Source organism: Mirounga leonina, unplaced genomic scaffold (genome assembly GCF_011800145.1).
Source record: "Mirounga leonina isolate KUSES-001 unplaced genomic scaffold, KU_Mleo_1.0 Mir_447, whole genome shotgun sequence".
Classification (NCBI taxonomy): domain Eukaryota; kingdom Metazoa; phylum Chordata; class Mammalia; order Carnivora; family Phocidae; genus Mirounga; species Mirounga leonina.
Genome location: NW_023270757.1, coordinates 4,966,172 through 4,988,424, shown reverse-complemented (window position 1 = coordinate 4,988,424; position 22,253 = coordinate 4,966,172). Strand labels below are relative to the sequence as shown.

At 36.0% G+C, this 22,253-nt stretch overlaps 1 protein-coding gene across 1 annotated transcript in view; it reads left to right on the top strand.

Moving 5' to 3' along the window:
- The window catches only part of CCDC171 (coiled-coil domain containing 171), a 304,487-nt gene that overhangs the window by 41,730 nt on the left and 240,504 nt on the right, over window positions 1–22,253 (top strand). Inside the window, exons 7-8 of the mRNA XM_034987955.1 lie at window positions 949–1,077; window positions 12,509–12,655. Of these exons, the coding sequence (XP_034843846.1) occupies window positions 949–1,077; window positions 12,509–12,655 (276 nt within the window). The remainder of the gene's footprint in view (window positions 1–948; window positions 1,078–12,508; window positions 12,656–22,253) is intronic.

Here is a 22,253-nt window from a genome sequence, read left to right as displayed (position 1 = left end):
TATATATATATATATATATATATATATATATATATATATATATATATATTTTTTTTTTTTAGTAGATTTTTAAAAAGATTTTATTTATTTGACAGAGAGAGACACAGTGAGAGAGGGAACACAGGAGGGGGGAGGGGCAGAGGGAGAAGCAGACTCCCCGCTGAGCAGGGAGCCCGATGCGGGGCTTGATCCCAGGACCCCGGGATCATGACCTGAGCTGAAGGCAGCCGCTTAACAACTGAGCCACCCAGGCGCCCCTATATTTTTAAGAGTTTGACCAAGTTAGATCTTATAAATGTAGTACAACTAGGAAAACCCAAGAAGAAAAGCCTTTTGCAAGTATTATCTGTAGAACAAGAAATTAGTCGCAGTCCAAACCTTAAAATTTTGACTTTTTAAGTGTTTAACATTGTAGCATTTCCTTATCCTGATTTGTTGCACGAAATTCCTTTCTTATCACCTTTCGTAAATACAGTGTACTCTGTGAGTTTTTTTTTTTTTCTTTAAGATTTTATTTATTTGACAGACAGCGAGAGAGGGAACACAAGCAGGGGGAGTGGGAGAGGGAGAAGCAGGCTTCCCACCGAGCAGGGAGCAGGCCTTGGGGCTGGATCCCAGGAGGAAGGCAGCTGCTAATGACTGAGCCACCCAGGTGCCCTCTCTGTGAGTTTTATTTGTAAATTACGAGGGATAATCCAGACAGCTTGTTCATAGGTAATTAGAACTTTCCATATTATCTACTTTACCTATAGATTTACATATAGATTACATATATTCTATATGCTGATGAGCAAAGTATAATATATTTCTATTAATGATTTTAACATAAATTATGAGTTTTAGCCATCTATAGGTAAGGAGAGCCCTTTGTACACTTGAATTGGGGATGAAGGAAGAAAGATGACTTTGATTGATCTAATAGTAAAGCAAGATTTTATTCATATAAAGGAAGCGTTGGAAAAACAGCAGGAGAAGAATGAGATGGAGTCTCATATCAGGGAGACAGCACTGGAGGAGTTTAGATTACAAGCAGAACAATGGGAAGCAGAAAGAAGAGAGTTACAGTTTATAGTACAGGTATTTTAAAAATAATAATTCAGTTCCTTAAATATGTCTTTTTTAATGCTTATGATATTAAAAATTACATTAGTGCAATAATTGGCTAGCTTACTCAACACAAAAATGATTCCTAATCTTTGATCTCTGGAAGGTCATGTTTCATTTGTGGTTATATGACAATATGGGCAACCGTAACGAGAAGATACTATCAGAATTAGAGTTGGGTGACTTCTGTTGCATAAATTATGTTTTTTGAGACATGTATACATTTGGTATTTTATTTTCCAGTTTAAAATATGAGACTGTTCACAATCTTTAATAGCATAAAGAAATAGAATGATTGGATTTTAGTTATTAAAGGATACTTATAAATTAATATAGCATAGTGATTTTCAACTCTTTTTTAAAGAACAAATTAAAAAAAATTTTTTTATTTAAATTGAATTAATTAACGTATGATGTATTATTAGTTTCAGAGGTAGAGGTAGTGATTCATCAGTCTTATGTAACACCCAAGGCTCATCACATCACGTGCCCTCCTTAATGTCCATCACCCAGTTACCCCATCCCCCCACCCCTCCAGCCTTAACGACTGAGCCACCCAGGCACCCCAAGAAGAGCAAATTCTTAATCGTGTTCTGTTTACTCCTTTCCCCCAACACACAGAATCCCCAAGGCTTCAGATAGTCTGGTTGGAAAAGAACTGATTATATCCAACCCCCATTGTAGATGAGCAGATGGAGATTATGATTTACTCAGATCATAGACCGAGTGATTAATGTGGGAAGACTACCAGTCAACAGATTCTCACTTTGGTATACTGTGCATTTTTTTCAGGAGATTATATGTAAGTTATTTTGAAAGAGAGATAAGAGAAATTCAAACTGTTAATTCACTGACCAATTAACTTAAAATTTAAAATAAATTTCCATAATTTCTTCTATTACTTATTTTGTGATAAGAGATTTTTCTCTATACAAAATGACAAATTGAAATATAGTCTTTGTAGACATCCAAGATACACATTGTATGAATGAAAAATATCTATCTAAAATAAATTTTGGAGTAGTTTTATGTTCCAAGCAACTCTGCAAGACAAAGGCAGCCAACAACGTGCAGATAATAAGAGCCATCTTATTTCTTTAAGAGTGAAAACTGGCAGTAAACAGTGGAAATACTGAATTTGTTGAATATGTAAGTATTCAAAATACCAGCAAATCCATGGCTTTTCCAAACCTTTGGTCTTGGACAATGATTTTCTTACCAGTCACTCCATCTGTAGAATCTGGAAAGACATTACAATCATTCTTTAGACCTCTTGGTATTCTTAGAGTCTGTAATTTGTGGCCTTTCCTTTCTTCCTCCCTCCCACCCTCCCTCCATGCCTGCCTGCCTGCCTGCCTTCCTTCCTTCCTTCCTTCCTTCCTTCCTTCCTTCCTTCCTTTCTTCAAGTACATACTGAGTTTCTGCTATGGGTACTGAGGATACAAAATTGATGAAGATATGATTTCTGTCCTTGAAGATCTTAAAACAGAGAGACATGTAAAGAGAGAAAATATATTGAAATATAATAAATTTTGAACAAAATGCTGTGGGATCATGAAAGAGAAATTGATTAACTGCCTAGGAGATTGGGGAAACCATCACAGAACAGATAACATTTGAACTGTTGTTGATAATTGTCTTAATGGCTACCTGAAACAAACAAGTAAACATAAGTAAATGAAAATAAACTCTTCATTTCTGAACACTCAGAAATCTCCAGTGCCAATAGTCAGAAGCCCGAAACTTGTAAATATGATTCAAAAGCCTTTATATTTAAATGTGTGGATGATGTGATTTTAGATGCAGTTTTTTGGTCAATCCTATAAACCTTAGATGAAATGTATGTGGTTATGACAGACTTTATATTATGAAGTACTAAAGGAATAATGTATCCGTCTTTTTTTGTTTTTAAGATTTTATTAATTTTTTAAAGTAATCTCTACACCCAACATGGGGCTCGAACTCACAACCCTGAGATTGAGTCACATGCTCCACTGACCAAGCCAGTCAGGCACCCCGGTATCAGGCTTTAGTTACTACGTATGGGAAAAAATAGGGAATATACTCCTTAGTTACTACCACCTTTTGTAGATAGTTTTTTAAAGTTTTTATTTAAATTCCAATTAATTAACCTACAGTGTAATATTAGTGTAAGATAAGTTTTATTGTAGTTTGTAACTGAAATGTTCAGAGCTCAGGCTCTCAATTTCTTGTCCTTTTAATATTAACAAAAGAAAACTGTTTTGCCTTTTTAAAGCAAGTTTAAGAAACTATTCATATTTTTAAAAGTCTTTTTTTAAACAACTCGAGGGATAGATTGGAATTCTCTTCTCTATTGGCTGTTGATGGGTTTAGGTTTCCATCCTATAATTAGATGTTAGTATGGTATAGTGTTCTCTTTGTGTAACTCTCTAAGGGAATTCAGTTTTTAAAATAAGTTTAAAAAAAAAACGCTTCTAAGTGAAACCCCATCTTTAACAGACAAAGCAGGTGTAGTATTTCTTTCATCTGGGCTTTAGAATTCAGTCCCACTATAAAAAAAAATCTTAATTTTATGCCATGTCTCTTTTCTTTCCTAGTAATTGAAACGCTAAATAGAGGTGTACTTCTCTGGAATATTAATGGGAACTCTAGTGCAGTTACCTCATTTTAAAAAAGTGTTTCTCATTTTTTTAAATGCATGTCCTCTTTCGATAAACATAAAAACTCCATGTCTTTCTTTAGCATTATTTGAAATTTCAAAACAAATCAAAGCCAGAAAAACCCCCAAACAAATCAAAGCCAATTTAACTTAAAAACAAAGTATTTATGTTGATTTTGAAATATATATTCTAATTTTTTGGTCTCTATTTATTAAAAATTTCAATTTAAAATGGCTGTTTGTTGTGTTTTTATTTATTTTTTCCTCATTCCTGCTCTAGCAATGGGAATTTTGAGGATGCTTATTTGTTGTTGTTTTTATTTAAGATTTTATTCATTTATTTGACACAGAGAGCACGAGCATGGGCAGGGGGGAGGGGCAGAGGGAGAAGGAGAAACAGGCTCCCCGCTGAGCAGGAAGCCCCACATGGGGCTTGATCCCAGGACCCTGGGATCATGACCTGAGCCAACTTGAGCCAAAGGCAGATACTTAACCAACTGAGCCACCCAGGCGCCCCTTCATAATCTATAATTTATCAGTAGGATTGAAAGCATTTAGAAAATGTATATTTTTTTCGTATTTATCTTGTTTTCCAAATTCTAGAACTCAACCAGGGAATAAAATGATCCTTTCCTCCTTCATTGACTAAATTTAGTTTAAGTATCTAGTGATTAAGGGATGGGAGAGTCTGTAATGGCAAAAACAAAGGAGGAATGTGGATTGAAAATAACAGCATACACTAAGGAGGAGGGAGAGTGGGGGGGGGGGTGCGGAGCAGTAAAGAAGGTATCAGGGCCGGCTTAGGCATCAGTGGGCGGGATATTAGGAGTGGAGGCAACGTGTGGAAGATTGACCCGGTAGGCACAGTTGTGATCTAGGGACAGCTTGGAGGAAGCTCCATTGGAAACGAAGTATTTCAGAAGTTTGCCTGAAATGGTCTAGAGCAGCAAGGAGCATTTCTTTGCGGTTTCCTAGGAAACTGCCCACTGGTGCCCTGTGTAAGCGAGCAGCATAGACAGTGACTCCGGCTCTGGTATTGCCTGTTGTTTCCAATCAGGAAATAGCTTTATATTCAATTTATAAAATTACTATATATTGTGCTCATTGTGAAAAATGTCCTCATTTAGGGAAATTTAAAAGCAAAAATGAAGGTCCTATGACTCCCCCTCGAATCCCACTCCTTTTCTAAGGGGATATAAATGTTTATCACTGTATTACATAAACGGAATTCTATTCCTCGGTATGTTTGGTGTCCATCTTTTGATATCCTTATATTTTTCTTGTAGCGTTTGCATGGTTTTCTGCCATGTGGACATTCCCAATATATATTAAGGAATCCCTTATTGAAAGACATTTTATTTCCTTCAAAATTTTGCTCTAATCAAGATTTGGGGCACCTCGCTGGCTCAGTCCATAGGGCATATGACTCTTGATCTTGAGGTTGTGAGTTCAAGCCCCATGTTGGGCATAGAGCTTACTTTATAAATTTTTTTTTAAGATTTTATTTATTTATTTGAGAGAGAGACACAGAGCGTGAGAGAGAGAGCAAGCATGAGCAGGGGGAAGAGCAGAGGGAGAGGGAGAAGCTGATTCTCCAATGAGCAGAAAGTCTGACGCAGGGCTCCATCCTAGGACTCCAGGATCATAACCTGAGCCAAAGGTAGACACCCAACCATCTGAGCCACCCAAGCTTACTTTAAAAAAGAAGAAAAAAAAAAAAAAAAGGAAAAAATGATCCAGTAACCTTCCTGGCCATATCTCTGAGCTGTTGGACAAGTGATTGAACTGTGTAAATGCCTAAAAGTATCACTGCTTGGTGTGCAAGGTTATGGATTTATCATTATGATCGCTATTACACAAAGTTAGTACCAGTTTACACTCTGTGGCTGCTAACACTATTTCTGATTGTAGAACTGTGCTGGCTTTGGGGATTTCAGGAGATAAACATGTACTAGGTTGAGATGGTAACTAGCTAAATTGATCTATTTCTTAAGGTAGGAAGGAGGAGTACCTTAGCTCTGATATGTTTCTAACTATACTTTTATAATTTTCAGACTTAAAACCATATTTTTGAGTCTGAGAAATGTTGTTTATATGAGTACATATAAAAACTGTATTTTTTGGGCTGTGTTTCTGAAATATGTGGACAGAAAGCAAGTTTATTTTCTAGTAGCACAATGTGGTTTCCTGCAATGGTAAATGTCAGTTCAAAAAGAAGCCCCATTTTAAAATATTTTAAGTTCAACATCTCCCTCTAGTGGACAAAAGAAAAACTCCTTCAATTTCCATTGTCCTTAATAATGATTTTGTTATAAACCCACACACACCACACTTACTTTTTCACTGTAAGGATCCCGGTAGCTTTTTGTTGTATTAGAAAATAAATTCTGTGACAGAATTTTTAAAACTTTATTTGCAAGGAGACAAATTAATACAACTGCATGAACTATCTTATAGCTCTTCTGGAATTTTCTTGTATGTTATAATGCACCCCAGACTTGAATTGTGTTGATAAACCATAAAACCATAAACCATAAAACTTAAAGCTGTTGTGTTGATAAACCATAAACCATAAACCGTAAAACTTAAAACGAATATTTCAACATACAAAAAAGAATAGGGATTAATATAATCAGTACCCAGCATAGCCTACCATACCATTAATATACTAATATTTACCATCTAGATCATGTGTTTGTCTATTTGTTTCAGAATTAAAAACAGACAAGCAATAAATTGTTCAGTTATTTAAGACTGACTATTCTGTATTACTTCATCATCCCACCATCACCCTATTCACAAAAGATACCATTGTTCTGAAGTTGGTGTTTAATTTTCTGTCTATATACATTGACAGTGTATCATATTATTTTGGTATTTTTTGTGTTTTAAAAATATACATAGAGTTTGATAAAGTATGAATCTTTGTCCAACTTGTCTTTCTCACTTTTTTTTTTTTTTTTAAGATTTTATTTATTTATTTGACAGAGAGAGACACAGCGAGAGAGGGAACACAAGCGGGGGAGTGGGAGAGGGAAAAACAGCCTTCCTGCTGAACAGGGAGGCTGATGTGGGGCTGGATCCCAGGGCCCTGGGATCATGAGCTGAGCCGAAGGCAGATGCTTAACGACTGAGCCACCCAGGCGCCCCTCTCACTTGTGTTTTTGAGATTTATCCAAATTAATCCATGGCTCTGGTTCATTCAGTTGAACTGGTGTATAGTATTTTATCCTATGCATATCGCACAATTAATTTCCATTACTGGATTGGTTGAGATTTAAATTCTTCCCAACTTTTAATTATTATATACCATGCTTTCATGAATATCAAATATTTTTGTTTATTTGGGTACATAGTTTGTGTATATGCAATTACTTGGAGGTAAAGTATATGCCAAATTGTTCTCCCACGTGGTTGTACCAATTCAAAAGAAGAGCTCCTCTTCCCTTGCAGTCTCTTGAATACTTGGTATTTTTTAGATATAGTTTCTTTTGCAATAGATGTGTGTAAAATTATTTCTCATTCTTGCTTATATTTCTCTTTCCCTGACATTGAGTTATATTTATTGGCCATTCATGTTTCTTCTTTTGTGAACAGGCCAGTTTATAATTTTTCTGTTTTTCCTTTCAGATTGTTTGTATATTTTATTGATTTATAGGAGTTTTTAATCTATTTGGTTGCTAATCCTTGGCTAATTATATCCCCAGGGTAAATATGGAGCCAATTATATTGTATTTGATGCAGGTTTAAATATTAGTGTAGTTGAATTTATCAGTCTTTTTCTTTATTAATAGTGCTTTTTTATGTCTTCAATAACCTAAAGTCATAAAGAGAATATATATTTTTTCTGTACGTAGCATGGGAAGATCTAATTTTATTTTATTTTTTTCTAAAGGATAGCCAAATGCCCCTGTACCAATTATTCAACTGTCTGTTTGTCACCACTCACTGATTTATAGTGTTGTCTCTGTCATCTGTCAAGTTCCTTTCTATCTAAGGTTTGGTTCCTGAGTGCCGTATTCTGTTTCACTTACATGCGTGTCTATTTATGAAACAATACCGAGTTGTTTTATTTACCATGGCTTTAGAGGAAGTCTTGATATCTGGTAGGACAAGTTCCCCTCTCCATATTCTTAATATATAGAGTTATTCTTAGCCTGTTAATCTCCTATGTAAGTTTGAGATTTAGTTTGTAATATTCCACCAAGAAAGCTTGGTGAAATTTTGATTGGAATTGAATTATAAGGTCAGTTTGGCATAAAGTTGACATCCTTAATTTCTTTTGTTTTCCATCCTTTTATATTTTTGTTCTATTTCCTGGGAGATTTCTTCAATTTTATGTTGTAACTGTTCTACTGAATTTTCATTTCTTCTTTTGGGTTATTAATTTTCAAGAGCTCTTGCTTGTTCTTCGACTATACTTTTTTTATAGTAGGCTCTTTCTTGTCACATAGTTACACAGTTTTTTTCTTGAGATGAGAACTTTTAAGATTTATTCCCTTAGCAACTTCCAAATATACAATACAGTATTGTTAACTAAAGTCACCATGCAGTACTTACCATCCCCAGAACTTACTATCTTATAGCTTTTGACTACCTTCACTTATTTCTCCCATTCCCCACCCTCCACCTCTGGCAATCACCAGGGGGTCCTGGGATGGAGCCCCCGCATCGTGCTCCTAGCTCAGCAGGGAGACTGCTTCTGCCTCTCCCCCTGCTCGTGCTCTCTCTCTGCCTCTCTCTGTCTCAAATGAATAAATTAAAAAAAAAATAACTCTTAAAAAAAAAGATTATTGCAAACCTATGGTTAATTTCCAGTTATAAAAATTTTGAATTTGGCATTTTTTTGCCAGTGTTCTTGCTGCTTTTATGGAGGGAAGAATTTTTGGCGGTCCTTACTTTGCCATTCTGAAATTGTGTCTGTTCTTTGAAGATATCTTGAAGGATTATTCTATCTCTCTCTCTCTCTTTTTTTTTAAAGATTTTATTTTTTTATTTGACAGAGAGAGAGAGCACATGAGCAGGGTGAAGGGCAGAGGGAGAAGCCTCCCCACAGAGTGGGGAGCCCAATGCAGGACTCCATCCTAGGACCCTGGGATCATGACCTGAGCTGAAGGCAGACACTTAACTGACTGAGCCACCCAGGCGTCCCTTATTCTTATATATGTTTCTTTCAGGATTTTTCCCTTCCCCCTTGATTTAGATTTCATCTTTTATGTTGTTTTTCTCCCCTCAAAAGATCACTTTTTCTTACGTTTAAGAGTTGGGGGCTACAAAGCTTATTAGAAGCTCTGAGTGTTTGGGTTCGCTCTTTCAACTGTGATCTTCACTGTAGGGTTACCTGGCTGGATATTTGAAAGATATGTATATAATCCTCCTATCTGCCCCAACTAACTTAAGAAGAGGTAGAGAATAGAAAACCTTATAAGAGTTGGTATCAAAACTCCAGGCCCATATTGCTTCACCAATGAACAACAACAAAAAAATCCAAGGAGCAAATAATTTCAGTTTTATATAAATTCTGCCAGAGAATGGAAAAATCTTTTTTTTTTTTTTTTTTACAATTTATTTATTTGAGAGAGAGAGAGTGAGCACGAGCGGGAGGGGCAGAAGGAGAGGGAGAGAGAATCCCAAGCAGATCCTGCACCAAGCCTGGAGCCGACATGGGGCTGGTCCCAGGACCCCAAGACCACCACCCCAGCTGAAACCAAGAGTCAGACGCCCAACCAACTGTGCCACCCAGGTGCCCCTTAGATTGGAAGAATCTTGATAACATATCAAACTGATAAATCTTTATGCTAAATTGATAAAGATACAAGAAAAGATAATTATAGCCAATCTCACTAATGAATATACATACAAAAGAATTATATAAAATATTAGCCAACTCCATGCAGCAAAATATAAAAAGATGTAATATAAAACGCCTTTATACAATAGATGCCAAGTGAGTTTAACATTAGAAAATTAATCTGTTAATTTTAAATTAGTGTAATCCTATGTAAGTTTCTTGAATATGTAAGTAGGACTCCTAAAAAATCTATACTATATGAGAAAGACAGTTTTTAAAATAAAAACTGTTTTTATATGCATATCCAAAGATATATAGTAATTGTCACATATTAGTGACTTGACCTCTGCATTAAAACTGGGATTGTTAGGTCAGAAATTTCATCTACATCTTGAAAGACTTCTATTTAAAAGCCATATTACTGTAAGTAATAATCATAAAGTTAAAATCTCACCAATGAATAGAATAAGCCCTAACTGATCCATCACTGATTTTCCTGTTGTTCCTTTTCATAGGATTAAATTGAAAGTGTCACAGAATAAAGGACATGCTCTTTGTTTGGTGTAATGGAATGATTGCATGTTGTTTTCTGTGCTGTTTGTCAATAGAATGGGAATCACAAGTCATATTTTATAAGTTAATTTCATGAGACTTCCCTATACTTCAGTTTCTTTTGCTTTATTTATTAAGTATTGTTTGAAATAATTACCATCAACTACAATACAAGCATTTTTGGTTATAGATTTTATTTTGTTTTTATTTCAGATTATTTGGTTTACATTGTGATTAACCTTGTAAATTGCTGTTTATTCATTTAAAAATATACATAGTACTTTGTGTGGATGACAGAAAGTTAGAGATGATGTGTCAGTCAAGAGGGCATATATTTTAATTTTTATTTTTTTAAAAAGATTTTATTTATTTATTTGACAGAGAGGGAGAGAGCACAAGCAGGGGAGGTGGCAGACAGAGACAGAGGGAGAAGCAGGCTCCCCACTGAGCAGGGAGCCCGACGCGGGGCTCGATCCCAGGACCCTGGGATCAGGACCTGAGCCGGAGGCAGACGCTTGACTGACTGAGTCACCCAGGTGCCCCGAGAGGGCATATAATTTAACAGTGAATTTGAATTGATGCTGGCACTATTGAGTGCTTGAAGGAGGGGGACCTATCTTGCAGAATAAAAATAGTATCTTATCCTTGTATAGTGCTTAATGCTCTTCGAAGTACTTTCGTATATGTTATGGTGAACTTGGATGACATATGGCTATTCATAAAACCATTTATTCCTGAGTCCACACTGCCATTGAAAAACTGCGAGTGCTAAATGCTGGTTGTAGTCTGCTCTGGTGCCCAGCTTTGCTCTTAACTGTGCTAGTTTAAGGACTGAAAAATGTATGAGTAGATGCGCTTCGGTATATTAAGACGTTTCTGTTACCTGAAGAAAATCATTCTTAAGAGTTCGTGCGTAGTCAGCTACAGAGGGGTAATCTCGTGAGTGAGGGGGTGGAGAGAAGGAATCATGTGAGGTTTTGTTCTTCATCCTTTGACTGTGGACGGTACTGCCCGGTGCTTTCCAAGTTAGAGTCCTTTACAGAGAATTGTCTTTGGAGCTTGCGACGTTCTCAGTCATATTCTGGTGATACATTTTGAGTGGCCGGCAATACTTGGAACCATTTTAGATCCCTATGCGTGTGTATGTCCCTGAATAAGCTTGTGCTGGTGAAGGAAGGTGGGAAAGGAGCCTGCGTCAGAGACCTGAGTGGGAATGATGAACGTAGACACTTGACTGTGGAAAACACTGGGATGTGTGCGTTAACTTCATGTTTGAACTTTCATAACATTCAACTCTGATTTCTGAGTTTAGCTGGAAAAGGAGATTGAGAGATTTCAGTAGAAGACTACCTGATGTTATTTTTCTTTCAGTAATACAACAAAGATTTGAAAACTTGAAAACTGAAGGAAATGAAACACAGCCATCTAGTGGATGCAACTTGAAGAGCTATAACCCTAGTTAAAGTACCAAGAACTCACATAAAAACCTCTCAAGGGTCGTTATTAGGCATTCAAGATAATGACTTCCCCTCACACAAAGGAGCAATGTACATTTGTATTACAAAATATTTTAAAATTTTAATGAGAGGGGAAAACATTATATATGGCAGTTGGACTACAGCATTATGGAAATACCCTCAGAGGTCAATTAAACTAGCATAACATTATAGTAAGCTATATACATTTTCAGCCGTAACATGTGTTAATCAGAGCTCTAAAATTGTAAAACTCTGTAATTCTTTTTAAAAAATTTTTATTTTTAAGTAATCTCTATGGTCAACTTGGGGCTCAAACTCACTACCCTGAGATCAAGAGTTTCATGCTCTACCGACTGAGCCAGCCAGGCTCTCCAAAATTGTAAAACTCCAGTAGTGCTTTCTGAATATGGGTATATTCCAAAACACTGCTGGAATATCTAGGCCTCTCTTGCTTATGAGGGCAAGTGTCTATAAATCCTTGAACAATGTGGGTTTGAACTGCACGGGTCCACTTACACGTGGATTTTTGTATCAATGAATATGTAGGAAAATTTTTTGGAGATTTTGGACAATCTGAAAAAACTTGGAGATGAACTGTGTAGCCTAGAAATACTGAAAAAATTAAGAAAAAGTTAGGTATTGTAAGAATACAGTACATAATACATATAAGCATACAAAATATGGGTTAATTATCAGTAAGGCTTCCGGTCAACAGTAGGCTATTGGTAGCCAAGTTTTTGGGGAGTCAAAAGTTATATACAGATTTTCCACTGCTCATGGGTGGGCGTCCCTAACCCTCATATTGTTCAAGAGTCAACCATATAAGTGAACCTATTACTATGGTTGAAGCACAAGCTTAGTTACTCACTGTCTTCTGTGAAATACATTTTTGTGATTGTTGGCTTATAAACTTTATTGATGCAAAAATGAATTATTTTCCAGGAGCAAGATAATGCTGTACAAAATATGCACAAGAAGGTAGAAAAATTAGAAACTGAGCACATGGACTGCTCTGATCTTCTACGGCGACAAACAAGTGAACTTGAATTTAGCACTCAACGAGAAGAACGTCTTAGAAAAGAATTTGAGGTATATTTTCTCATCCTTTTAAGACATATATGTGGTCCAGTCAGTAATTTAAGGTCGGAGAAAGTTTTACTCTGCCATAAAATATAATACTAAATTTTTCAGCATTTATTTATATAGAATATCTGGTTTCTTTGAAAACTTTGTATTTGAGTAAATTATATTTTGCCCCTAATTTTTAAAATCTGTCCATTTTTAACAGTTAATTCTCATGGAATATTTGGAAAGTTTGAGGGTAATTGCTTCCGTGATAAGGTTGAGGAAGCAACACAGGAAGAATTTTGTGCACATAATATTAAATTCTAATTTTGTGGTTTGGATCATGTCCTAGCTGCATAGTTTTATGGAATGCATTTCAGGTGAGACTTTAGATGGGAAAGAAGCATCAAGTTACAAATGAAAGTTAAATGATTTTTATGAGAGAATGATACTGATGATCACTTTAATTTTGAGAGAAATCTATTTGTTAATTCTTTAAACTTTCCTTTTGTTTATGGGAAATTAAGTATTTCAATAGGTAAAGAAGCTTTTTTTAAACATAATTTGTAATTGTTATTAGGTAAATAAGCATTTATAAAGAGAATTCAGTGATAAAATCCTAGAAGTACTCTGGTTAAACTCATTGCTGTCATTTAACATTGTTCTGGAAATTTTAGCCAGAGAAGTATATGATGGCAGAGCAGCAATAAGTATAGTTGTTAGAAAGAAGGAGGCATGACTCTTATCGTTTTCAGATGATACACTTATAACTTGAATAGTCAAGAAAATCAACTTTAAATTATTGACACTAGTAAGAACATTCGGTAAGGAGGCCAGGAAGAAAAGAATATGTAACAATTTTACTTACATTCTTACATTCCAGCAATAAGCAGAGAACAAAACATGTAAAAATTTTTCTTCACCACAGTGATAAGAATAGGAATATAATTAAATACAAACACATTAAAAAGTTACAAAATTTAACTGAGAGTCTTCAAAGAAAATGGTGAGACGTTTTGGAGACACTCAACACTAAAAAGATATGAATCCTTCCTAGATTATATTATGGTTTAAAACAGTTCTAATAAAAAACTCAGTGGAATTATTTTGGGAATAAAGATTCAGAAATTCATGTGAAAGACTGAAGAGCTACTACACGAGAGTCTCTCAAACATTTTTAAAAAGATTTTATTTATTTGAGGGAGAGAGGGAGAGAGAGAGCCCGAGCAGGGGAAGGGGCAGAGGAGGAGGCAGAGAATCTCAAGCAGACTCTGCGCTCAGCATGGACTCTGACGTGGGGCTCCATCCCATGACCAGAGCTGAAACCCAAGAGTTCGACGCTTAACCAACTGAGCTGCCCAGGCGCCCCTAAAATATTTCAATAAGCGTAATGAGTGGAGACTTACTATATCAGAAGTTAATACCTATTATAAAGCTTTAGTAATGTATCAGTTGTGGTTTTTTGATTGTATGCAACAGAAACCAACTTTGGTTAACTTCAATAGGGAATTCATTGGAAGAATATGGGAATCACATATGCAGAATTAGGATGGAAGCTAGGGAATCAGGCTCAGAAATGAATCTCAGAGCATCTCCAGAGGTCTTGGGAACAGAAATGATGGATGGAGTTAGGATGAATTGGTATCAATAATTTTCATTTTATTTGTTTACCAGTAACAGTTGGTATCATTCCTTTTGTAAATTTATTTAGGATTCAAATCCCAAAGAGAAAATATTTGATTGAAAGAGGTAGTTTGCCCCAAATAAATCTCTCAGTTCTACTAAAATTAAAGCCCCCCCCCAAAGAAATTTTTATAAAGAAAATTTGGTTTCTGGTACCAAAAGAAGGGGAAAAGAGATTGTTGAGTGGCCAAAAAGTACAGTACCTCTAAGACCAGATTTTCAATGGTACAGAATTGAAAGGCCAGTAGTAGACTTATAGAATATGTATAAAATTTAGTATATTAAGATACCATTTAAATCAGTGAGAATAGGAAAGATTATTCAATTCATGTTGAAACATGGTTAACTATTTGGGACAAAATAAAATTAGATTCCCATCTTACATAATTTTGTAAAATAACTTCCAGTTGGATTAAAAAGAGTAAAAATATTAAAAACTGATAAAGAAGAAAAAAATTTAAGTGTTTTTTGCTCTCTGAGTGCAGTATGACATATTGTTAATCATAAAAGCAGAGGAACAAAATCAATAGATTTATAGCTTTGACTAGGAAAAATTAAAGTCATGTATAAGTAAATTCTCCACTTCAAATAAAATAAAAAGACAGATGGGAAGAATATTTACAGCAAAAGGTAAATCTATCTCTATCTCTGTATCTCTCTATCTAAGTTCCCCCCACTATTTGGTAAGAAAAAGAGAATCTTTATGAAAAAAATCTACCAAGGATGTTGAAGAAGATGTGAAAGATGTTCAGATGGACAACAAACATGTGAAAAATGCTTAACCTCACTAGGATGTAAGAAAGGTTATAACACTCGTGATACTAAGACTAAAGAAAAAGCACCCAGTGCCGGTGAGGGTGATGTTAAAAGTTCCTGGGTCTTGCTGGTGAAAGTGCGAATGGATAAAGCCTTCAAGGAGCTCCGTTTGGCAAATTTATGTGGTCTTCCTCAGAAAATTATCACACCCTTCGAGGCCTCTGGCTCATGGCTCAGCAGTCACCTGGGACTTCATTGTCTTCTGTTGGCTCCTCTGTTTCCTAGGTCCCCATGTGTTTTTTACTCCAGTGGCGTATGTAGTCTAGTAGCTGCTAAGAAAGGGTATGCGAGACCTAAGTTTTAGCTGATTTTGCATTTCTGAGTGTGATTTTTATGAATAAAGTATTAGAGTAGATATACTTTGGCCGAATATAGGTTTTAATATATTAAAATAATATAATTTTAAGTTTAAAGTCATTTTCTCTTAGAATGTGAAGGCCTTACCTCCCTGGTTCCCAGTCTCTTCTGTTGCTGCTGAGAGGCCTGATGTTATGCTGCTTTGTGTTTCCTTGTTGGTGATCTTTCCTCCCTCATTCTTCTCATCTCTCTAAGTTTTCTTGGTCCTCTGTTTTTTCAAACTTTTTTTTTTTAAATGGAAAGCTTTAAACAAATATATTTTAAAAAGTGAACAGAATAGTATAATGAACCTAATGTACCCATCACCAGCTTCAACAATGATCTGTATGTGGCCAATATTTTACCATTTATACCCGCACTCACTTCCCTCTTCCCATATTATAGTGAAATGAATCCCAGTCACATATTATTTTAACTATAAATATTTCATTATAATTTTTAAAAAATAAGGGGTCTTTATTTAGAGTCACATTATCAATATTAAAACTAAGTTAACAGTAATTACTTAATACAATCAAATATCCAGGCTTTATTCAAATTTCAAATTGCTCCACAAATGGTATAAATGTGTGTAAGAATGCAGTTTGAGCCAGAATTCCAGTTACACATTACAATTGGTTGGTATGTTTCCCTCTCTTTTAAAGATTTTATTTATTTGAGAGAGAGAGAGTGCACGTGCATGCACGAGCCGGGAGAGGGACAGAGGAAGAGGGAGAGAGAGAAGGAGAGAGAATCTCAAGTAGACTCCACACTGAGCTCAGAGCCCTACAGAGGACTCGATCTCACAACCCTGAGATCATGACTCCAAGTTCACGACCTCAGCTGAAACCAAGAGTCTGTTGCTCAAACAACCGAGCCACCCAGTCACTCTGGTTGATACATCTCTTAAATTTCTTTTCATCTACAGATTCTCCATCTCTGTAGCTTTCTTGTTTCCTTATATTTGTGAGGACACCAGGTTATTTGTGCTATAGAGTTCCCACTGACTCTGCAATTGCAGAACATCAAATATAAACAGTGTTTCTTAGTATAGATCTTTTTTTATTCATGGTGACATTTTAGTTAGGAAACTCATGTCCTTCATTTTGAGGAATTCTCTTATGTTATTTCTTCATAACTTTTTCCTCGGGGCTTTTGCTGTTCTTTCTCAGGCTTTTATTATGCAAGTGTCAGATCAACTGGATTGATGGTTTACTTCTTTTACCTTTCTGTTGCCTTTCTCTTTGTCTTTTTGTTGTGGATTCTTGGGAGATTTACTTGACTTTACTTTCTAACCTTCTTATGAATATTTTCCTTTTCATTTTTAATTTCTGAGAGCTCTTGTTCTCTGTACCGTTTTTTATAGCATCCTGTTCCTATGACTACTATATTCATTTGTTTATTCAGTAAGTATTTATAGAGAGTATTAGGAACACTTTTGGGTGCTCGAAGCATTAGCAGTGAACAAAACAAAGTCTCTTCCCTCTTGAAGCTGACACTGTAGTCAGGGAGAATCACACATTAAACGACACAAAACATGATAAGCCCTGTGGAGAGTAATAAAGCAGACTAGGGTTGGGGCACCCGGATGGCTCAGTTGGTTGAGTGCCTGACTCTTGGTTTCGGCTCAGGTCATGATCTCAGGGTCGTGAGATCCGAGCCCTGTGTTGGGCTCCATGCTTAGCAGAGAGTCTGCTTGAGATTCTCTCCCTCTCTCTTTGCCCCTCCTCCCCAACTCTCTCTCTCTCAAATAAATAAATCTTAAAAAAAAAAAAAGCAGGGGAGGTGATGAGTGATGAGACAGGATGGTTACCCTTTTATGTTAGTGGTCATAGGGGACTTGATAAAAATGACCATTTGAATAGAGACCTGAAGAAAGAAAGGGTCAGCCATGTGGATATCTGGACAAAAAGCATTGTAGGTAACAGGAATAGAAAGTGCAAAGGCCATGAGATGTGAGTGTGCTTGGAATGTTCGAGGAATAGCAAGTAGGGCATTGTGACTGAAATGGAAAGGCTAGGATATACAGAACGGTAGACAGATTTTACAGTTTTGATGGTCTTCTGTAATTCCTTGTAAGAACTTTGGCTTTTTGTCTGAGTGAGGTGAAAGTCATTGGAAGGTTTTGAGCAGAGGCCTGACATGCTTCCTCTTTTTTGTTTTAAAAGCATACAAAAGCTTCCTCTGTTTGTATACTCTTTGGAGAATAGACTGTAAGAGACCACTTAGGAGACTATTAAAAGTTACCTCAATGAGATATAGTGTAGAGGAGGTGGTTGGATTTGTATGTATTTTGGAAGATAGAACCAATAGAATTTGCAGGTCAGTTGGACCTGGCTTGTGAGAAAAAAGGAGGGAGTAAATGATAATGCCAAAGATTTTGGCATGAGCAAATGGATGAATGGCATTGTCATTTACTCAACTGGCAAAGAATGCAAGTGGCATAGATTTGGGAGAGGTCAGGAGTTTGCTTTAAGTATGTTACATTGGCATGCCTGGTAGACATCCACGTGGAGGTGTGGAGTAGACAGTTGAATACGAGTTTGGGACTTAGGAAAGCCTTACTGTAGGATAATAGGGAATTATGGCAAATATTTCATTGCACAACTTTGAATGTTATAATCTGTAGGTCTTCTCTCTGCGTTTCTATAGTTTCTGCAAGTGCTCTGCTAATTTCGTCTTTGGTGGTTATAGCATGGAAGAAGGACATGGAGGAAGAATCTGCATATCATACCGTTCAGTATGCAGACTTCCGCCTGGTTTCAGTCTTGTGTTCCCCTCCCTGTGTATCCCTATGTGCAGCTCTGGTTCAGATTCACATCCTCCAGATAATTAACCTCCAGTTTGTGTAGTGGTTAAGAAGGGGTAGTTGTTTGGCTGCTTGGGGTGGAGGTGGGTGTCTGGAAGTTAAACGTCTCATACTGATGGTATTAAAATATCTTTATTGAGATATAATTTACATGCTATAAATCCACCCATTTATAGTGTACAATCCAGTGATTTTTAGTGTACTCATAGAGTTGTGCAGCCATCACCACAATCAATTTTAGAACGTTTTTATCACCTCAAGAAAAAACCTCATACCCATTAGCCGTGACTCTCCTGTTCCCCCATCTCTCTCAGCCCTAAGCAACTGCTAATCTGTCTTCAGCCTCTATAGGTTTGCCTATCCTGGACATTTCCTATTAATGTAATCATGCAGCTTGTGGCCTTTTGTGATTGACTTTTTTCACTTAGCATGTTTCCAAGATTCATCCATATTGTATCAGGTATCAGGACTTCATTCCTTTTTATTACTGAATAATATTCCACATATCATATACCACATTTTGTGTATCCATTTCTCAGTTGAAAGGCATTTGTGTTGTTTTCACTTTTTAGCTATTATGAATAATACCTTTATGAACATTTGTTTACAGGTTTTCATGTGAACATGTTTTCAGTGCTCTTGGGTCTGTACCTAGGAGAGGAATTGCTGGGTCATGTGGTAATTCTGTGTTCAGTTTCTTGAGGAACTCTCAGCACAGTGACTGCACCATTTTACATTGCACCAGCAATGTATGAGGGTTCCAGTTTCTCCAGATCCTCACCAGTACTTGTTACCATCAGTTTTTTTGATGATAGCCATCCTAGTTGGCATATAATGGTATGTCATTTTGGTCTTGGTTTGCATTTCTCTAATGACTAATGATGTTGAATACCATTTCACATGCTTACTGGCCATTTGTATGTTATTGAAGAAATATCAATTAAGATTCACTGTCCATTTTAATGGCTTATTTGTACCACATGAATAAGATGTTAATAACAGGGGGAACTTGGTGTGGGGTGTATAGGAACTCTCAATAATAATGCCAAGCGTGAACTTGGCAAAGATAAAATGACTCACACTCTTAACATACATGGCCTAATTTTATGTAAAGTTAGAGAAAAAATAAAAAATTAGATTATATTCTACATAATATTTTTAGCTTATTTATCACTTTGTGATGAACATTTTTCAGACCAATAAATTCAGGAATGTATCAATACTTAAAAATATTATGTGGTGGCGTGCCTGGACTCTTGATTTCAGCTCAGGTCATGATCTCAGCGTCTTGAGATTGAGCCCTGCGTCAGGCTCTGCTCTGGACATGGAGCCTGTAGGCTCTGAGATTCCCTCTCCCTCTCCTTCTGCCCCTCCTCTGCTCATGCACACACAAGAGCACATGTACTCTCTTTCAAAAAAAAAATGTGGTATATGGATGGCCCATTAAAAGATTAGAATAAAGTCTGAATATACTTAGAATTAAAAAACTCATTTTGGAGTCACTTTTAGGATGCTATATAACCCTATGATCATCACTGAAAACATTTTTTTTTTTAAGATTTTATTTATTTATTATTATTTGACAGAGAGAGACACAGCGAGAGAGGGGGACACAAGCAGGGGGAGTGGGAGAGGGAGAAGCAGGCCGCCGAGCGGGGAGCCCAATGCGGGGCTCGATCTTAGGACCCTGGGATCATGACCTGAGCTGAAGGCAGACGCTTAACGACTGAGCCACCCAGGCGCCCCCACTGAAAACATTTTAATTGAGTTATAGGTATGAAGAAGTACTAGGTAATAGTGATTTTTTTTTTATTGATAAAATTCTGATTAAGCTGGTTTTGACTGAGTTGAGGAAATGTCTAATGTCTAAACTTTAGGATTTATTTTTGGATAACTCAGTATTGATTTTTTTTTCCTTGTAAAATACTTACTTGCCCCAATTTCTTTTTTATTGATTGATGTTATAAACGTAAAATTGTTTTAGACTTGTTTTACTTTGTGGTTTTTCTTAGTACTCTGTAATTACTTTTGGTAATACCAGGTCACTGCTTTTGGAGAATTTGAAGCTTTGAAGAGTAGTCCAGATAGTCTCAATTTCTATTCTATTTATAAGAATTTTATAAGTGGACTAGTATAGTTCTCTGACTCATCTAAAATTCTCCATATTTAAACACCTTTCAAAATTTTCCTTTATGGGATACCTGGGTGGCTCAGTCAGTTAAGCATCTGCTTTCGGCTCAGGTCATGATCCCAGAGTCCTGGGATCGAGTCCCCCATCGGACTCCTTGCTCAGCAGGGGGTCTGCTTCTCCCTCTGCTTGCTGCTCCTACTGGTTGTGCTCTTTCTCTGACAAATAAATAAAATCTTAAAAAAACTTTTTGCTTTATATTTAAGTGAACATACCTTGTCTTGGCTCTTGGCCAGATGATGACATAATGAAGGAGAAGTTAAATTTCTAGAGAGATTTCATGCTAGTTTTACATTAACTATTAGTAAATCTAGGGACTTAAGTAACTGTCAGTGGCATTTTTTAAAAAAAGGATTACCATGAGATACATGAAATATAAGGATTAATATAAAATAAATGGGATAATAATGTTAATAAAGATAATAGAGGAAAACTGTTAATGTTTTAATTTAATAGAACACATTATTTAATGTCAGTAATATCAGAATAAAGTTACTAATATAATAGACATGTAGCCCAACCAATGTTTTAAATTTTTTTTTTTAAGATTTTATTTATTTGCGAGAGAGAGAATGAGAGACAGAGAGCATGAGAGGGAGGAGGATCAGAGGGAGAAGCAGACTCCCTGCCGAGCAGGGAGCCCGATGTGGGACTTGATCCCGGGACTCCAGGATCATGACCTGAGCCGAAGGCAGTTGCTTAACCAACTGAGCCACCCAGGCACCCTGTTTTAAATTTTAATGAAGATTTTTAACAGTTGCATTTCATGAAACGGTGATTTCTTAATGTTCCTGGACCAAAGCTGTGTATGTATGTGTGTGTATATATATATATATATATATATATATATATATATATATATATATGATTTGTATTTTTAAAAAATCTGATAAACTATATACCATTGTGTGGCTTAATCATCTTAACATGGATCAATGGTTTCTTAGGTTTAAAAAAAGAAAGTGAACTCCCAATCCAATTTTATAAATGTGGTGCTGGATACCACAGAACCAAGGGAAAAGTGAACTGGAAAAAGAAATATCTGTGGCTTTTATAAACCTCTTTACAACTAGGGGAGTTTGTTTTTTTTTTTTATCATGGGAAATAAACTTAACTCAATAAGAAAAGAGAAAAGAGAAGATGCAAACCTAATAGTAAGAGAACTGAGAAATCTCACGAAGATTACAGTGGAGAGAGAACTGCCTGCAAATAAATTCCAAATTGCTTCTGTCAGTCATGTTCTGTATTACAGTAATGGAAAGCAGGGTAGAGTGTAGCTTTTTTCTCTCTACGTAGACTATACTCAAGTGAAAAGGAAAAGAAAAATGGCTCTCACCTTTTCTATTGTCTGTGAAGCCAACCTCATCTGATTTCACTTGTTAAAGTGTTTGTAGGAACTTTTTTTCAGTGTGTTTGTAGGAATTATTTTTCAACACCTACTTGTGTTGATTACTACTTACCAAGTGGGTAAATGATGAAATCACCTGGGTTATATAATTGTGCTTAGGAGTATTACACATTTTTGTATTTCTGTTCATAACGGACTTTAAAATAGGGAGTTAATTAAAAAATTAGTTAAATATTGAAGTTTTTGTTGCCAGGAGAGGTAAAAATGATTTTTAGAGATGCTAAATTAATTTATGATGAGAATTTGTGTCCTATAAATTCTGAAATTTCCTATTTTCATTTTCTGTGGTTTCTTTTATTATTACCCAACAGTAACAAAAGCTCTTTTTTATTCATTAAACTGTTTTATAATCTGAGTGATAGACTTCATTATGCATTCCTGG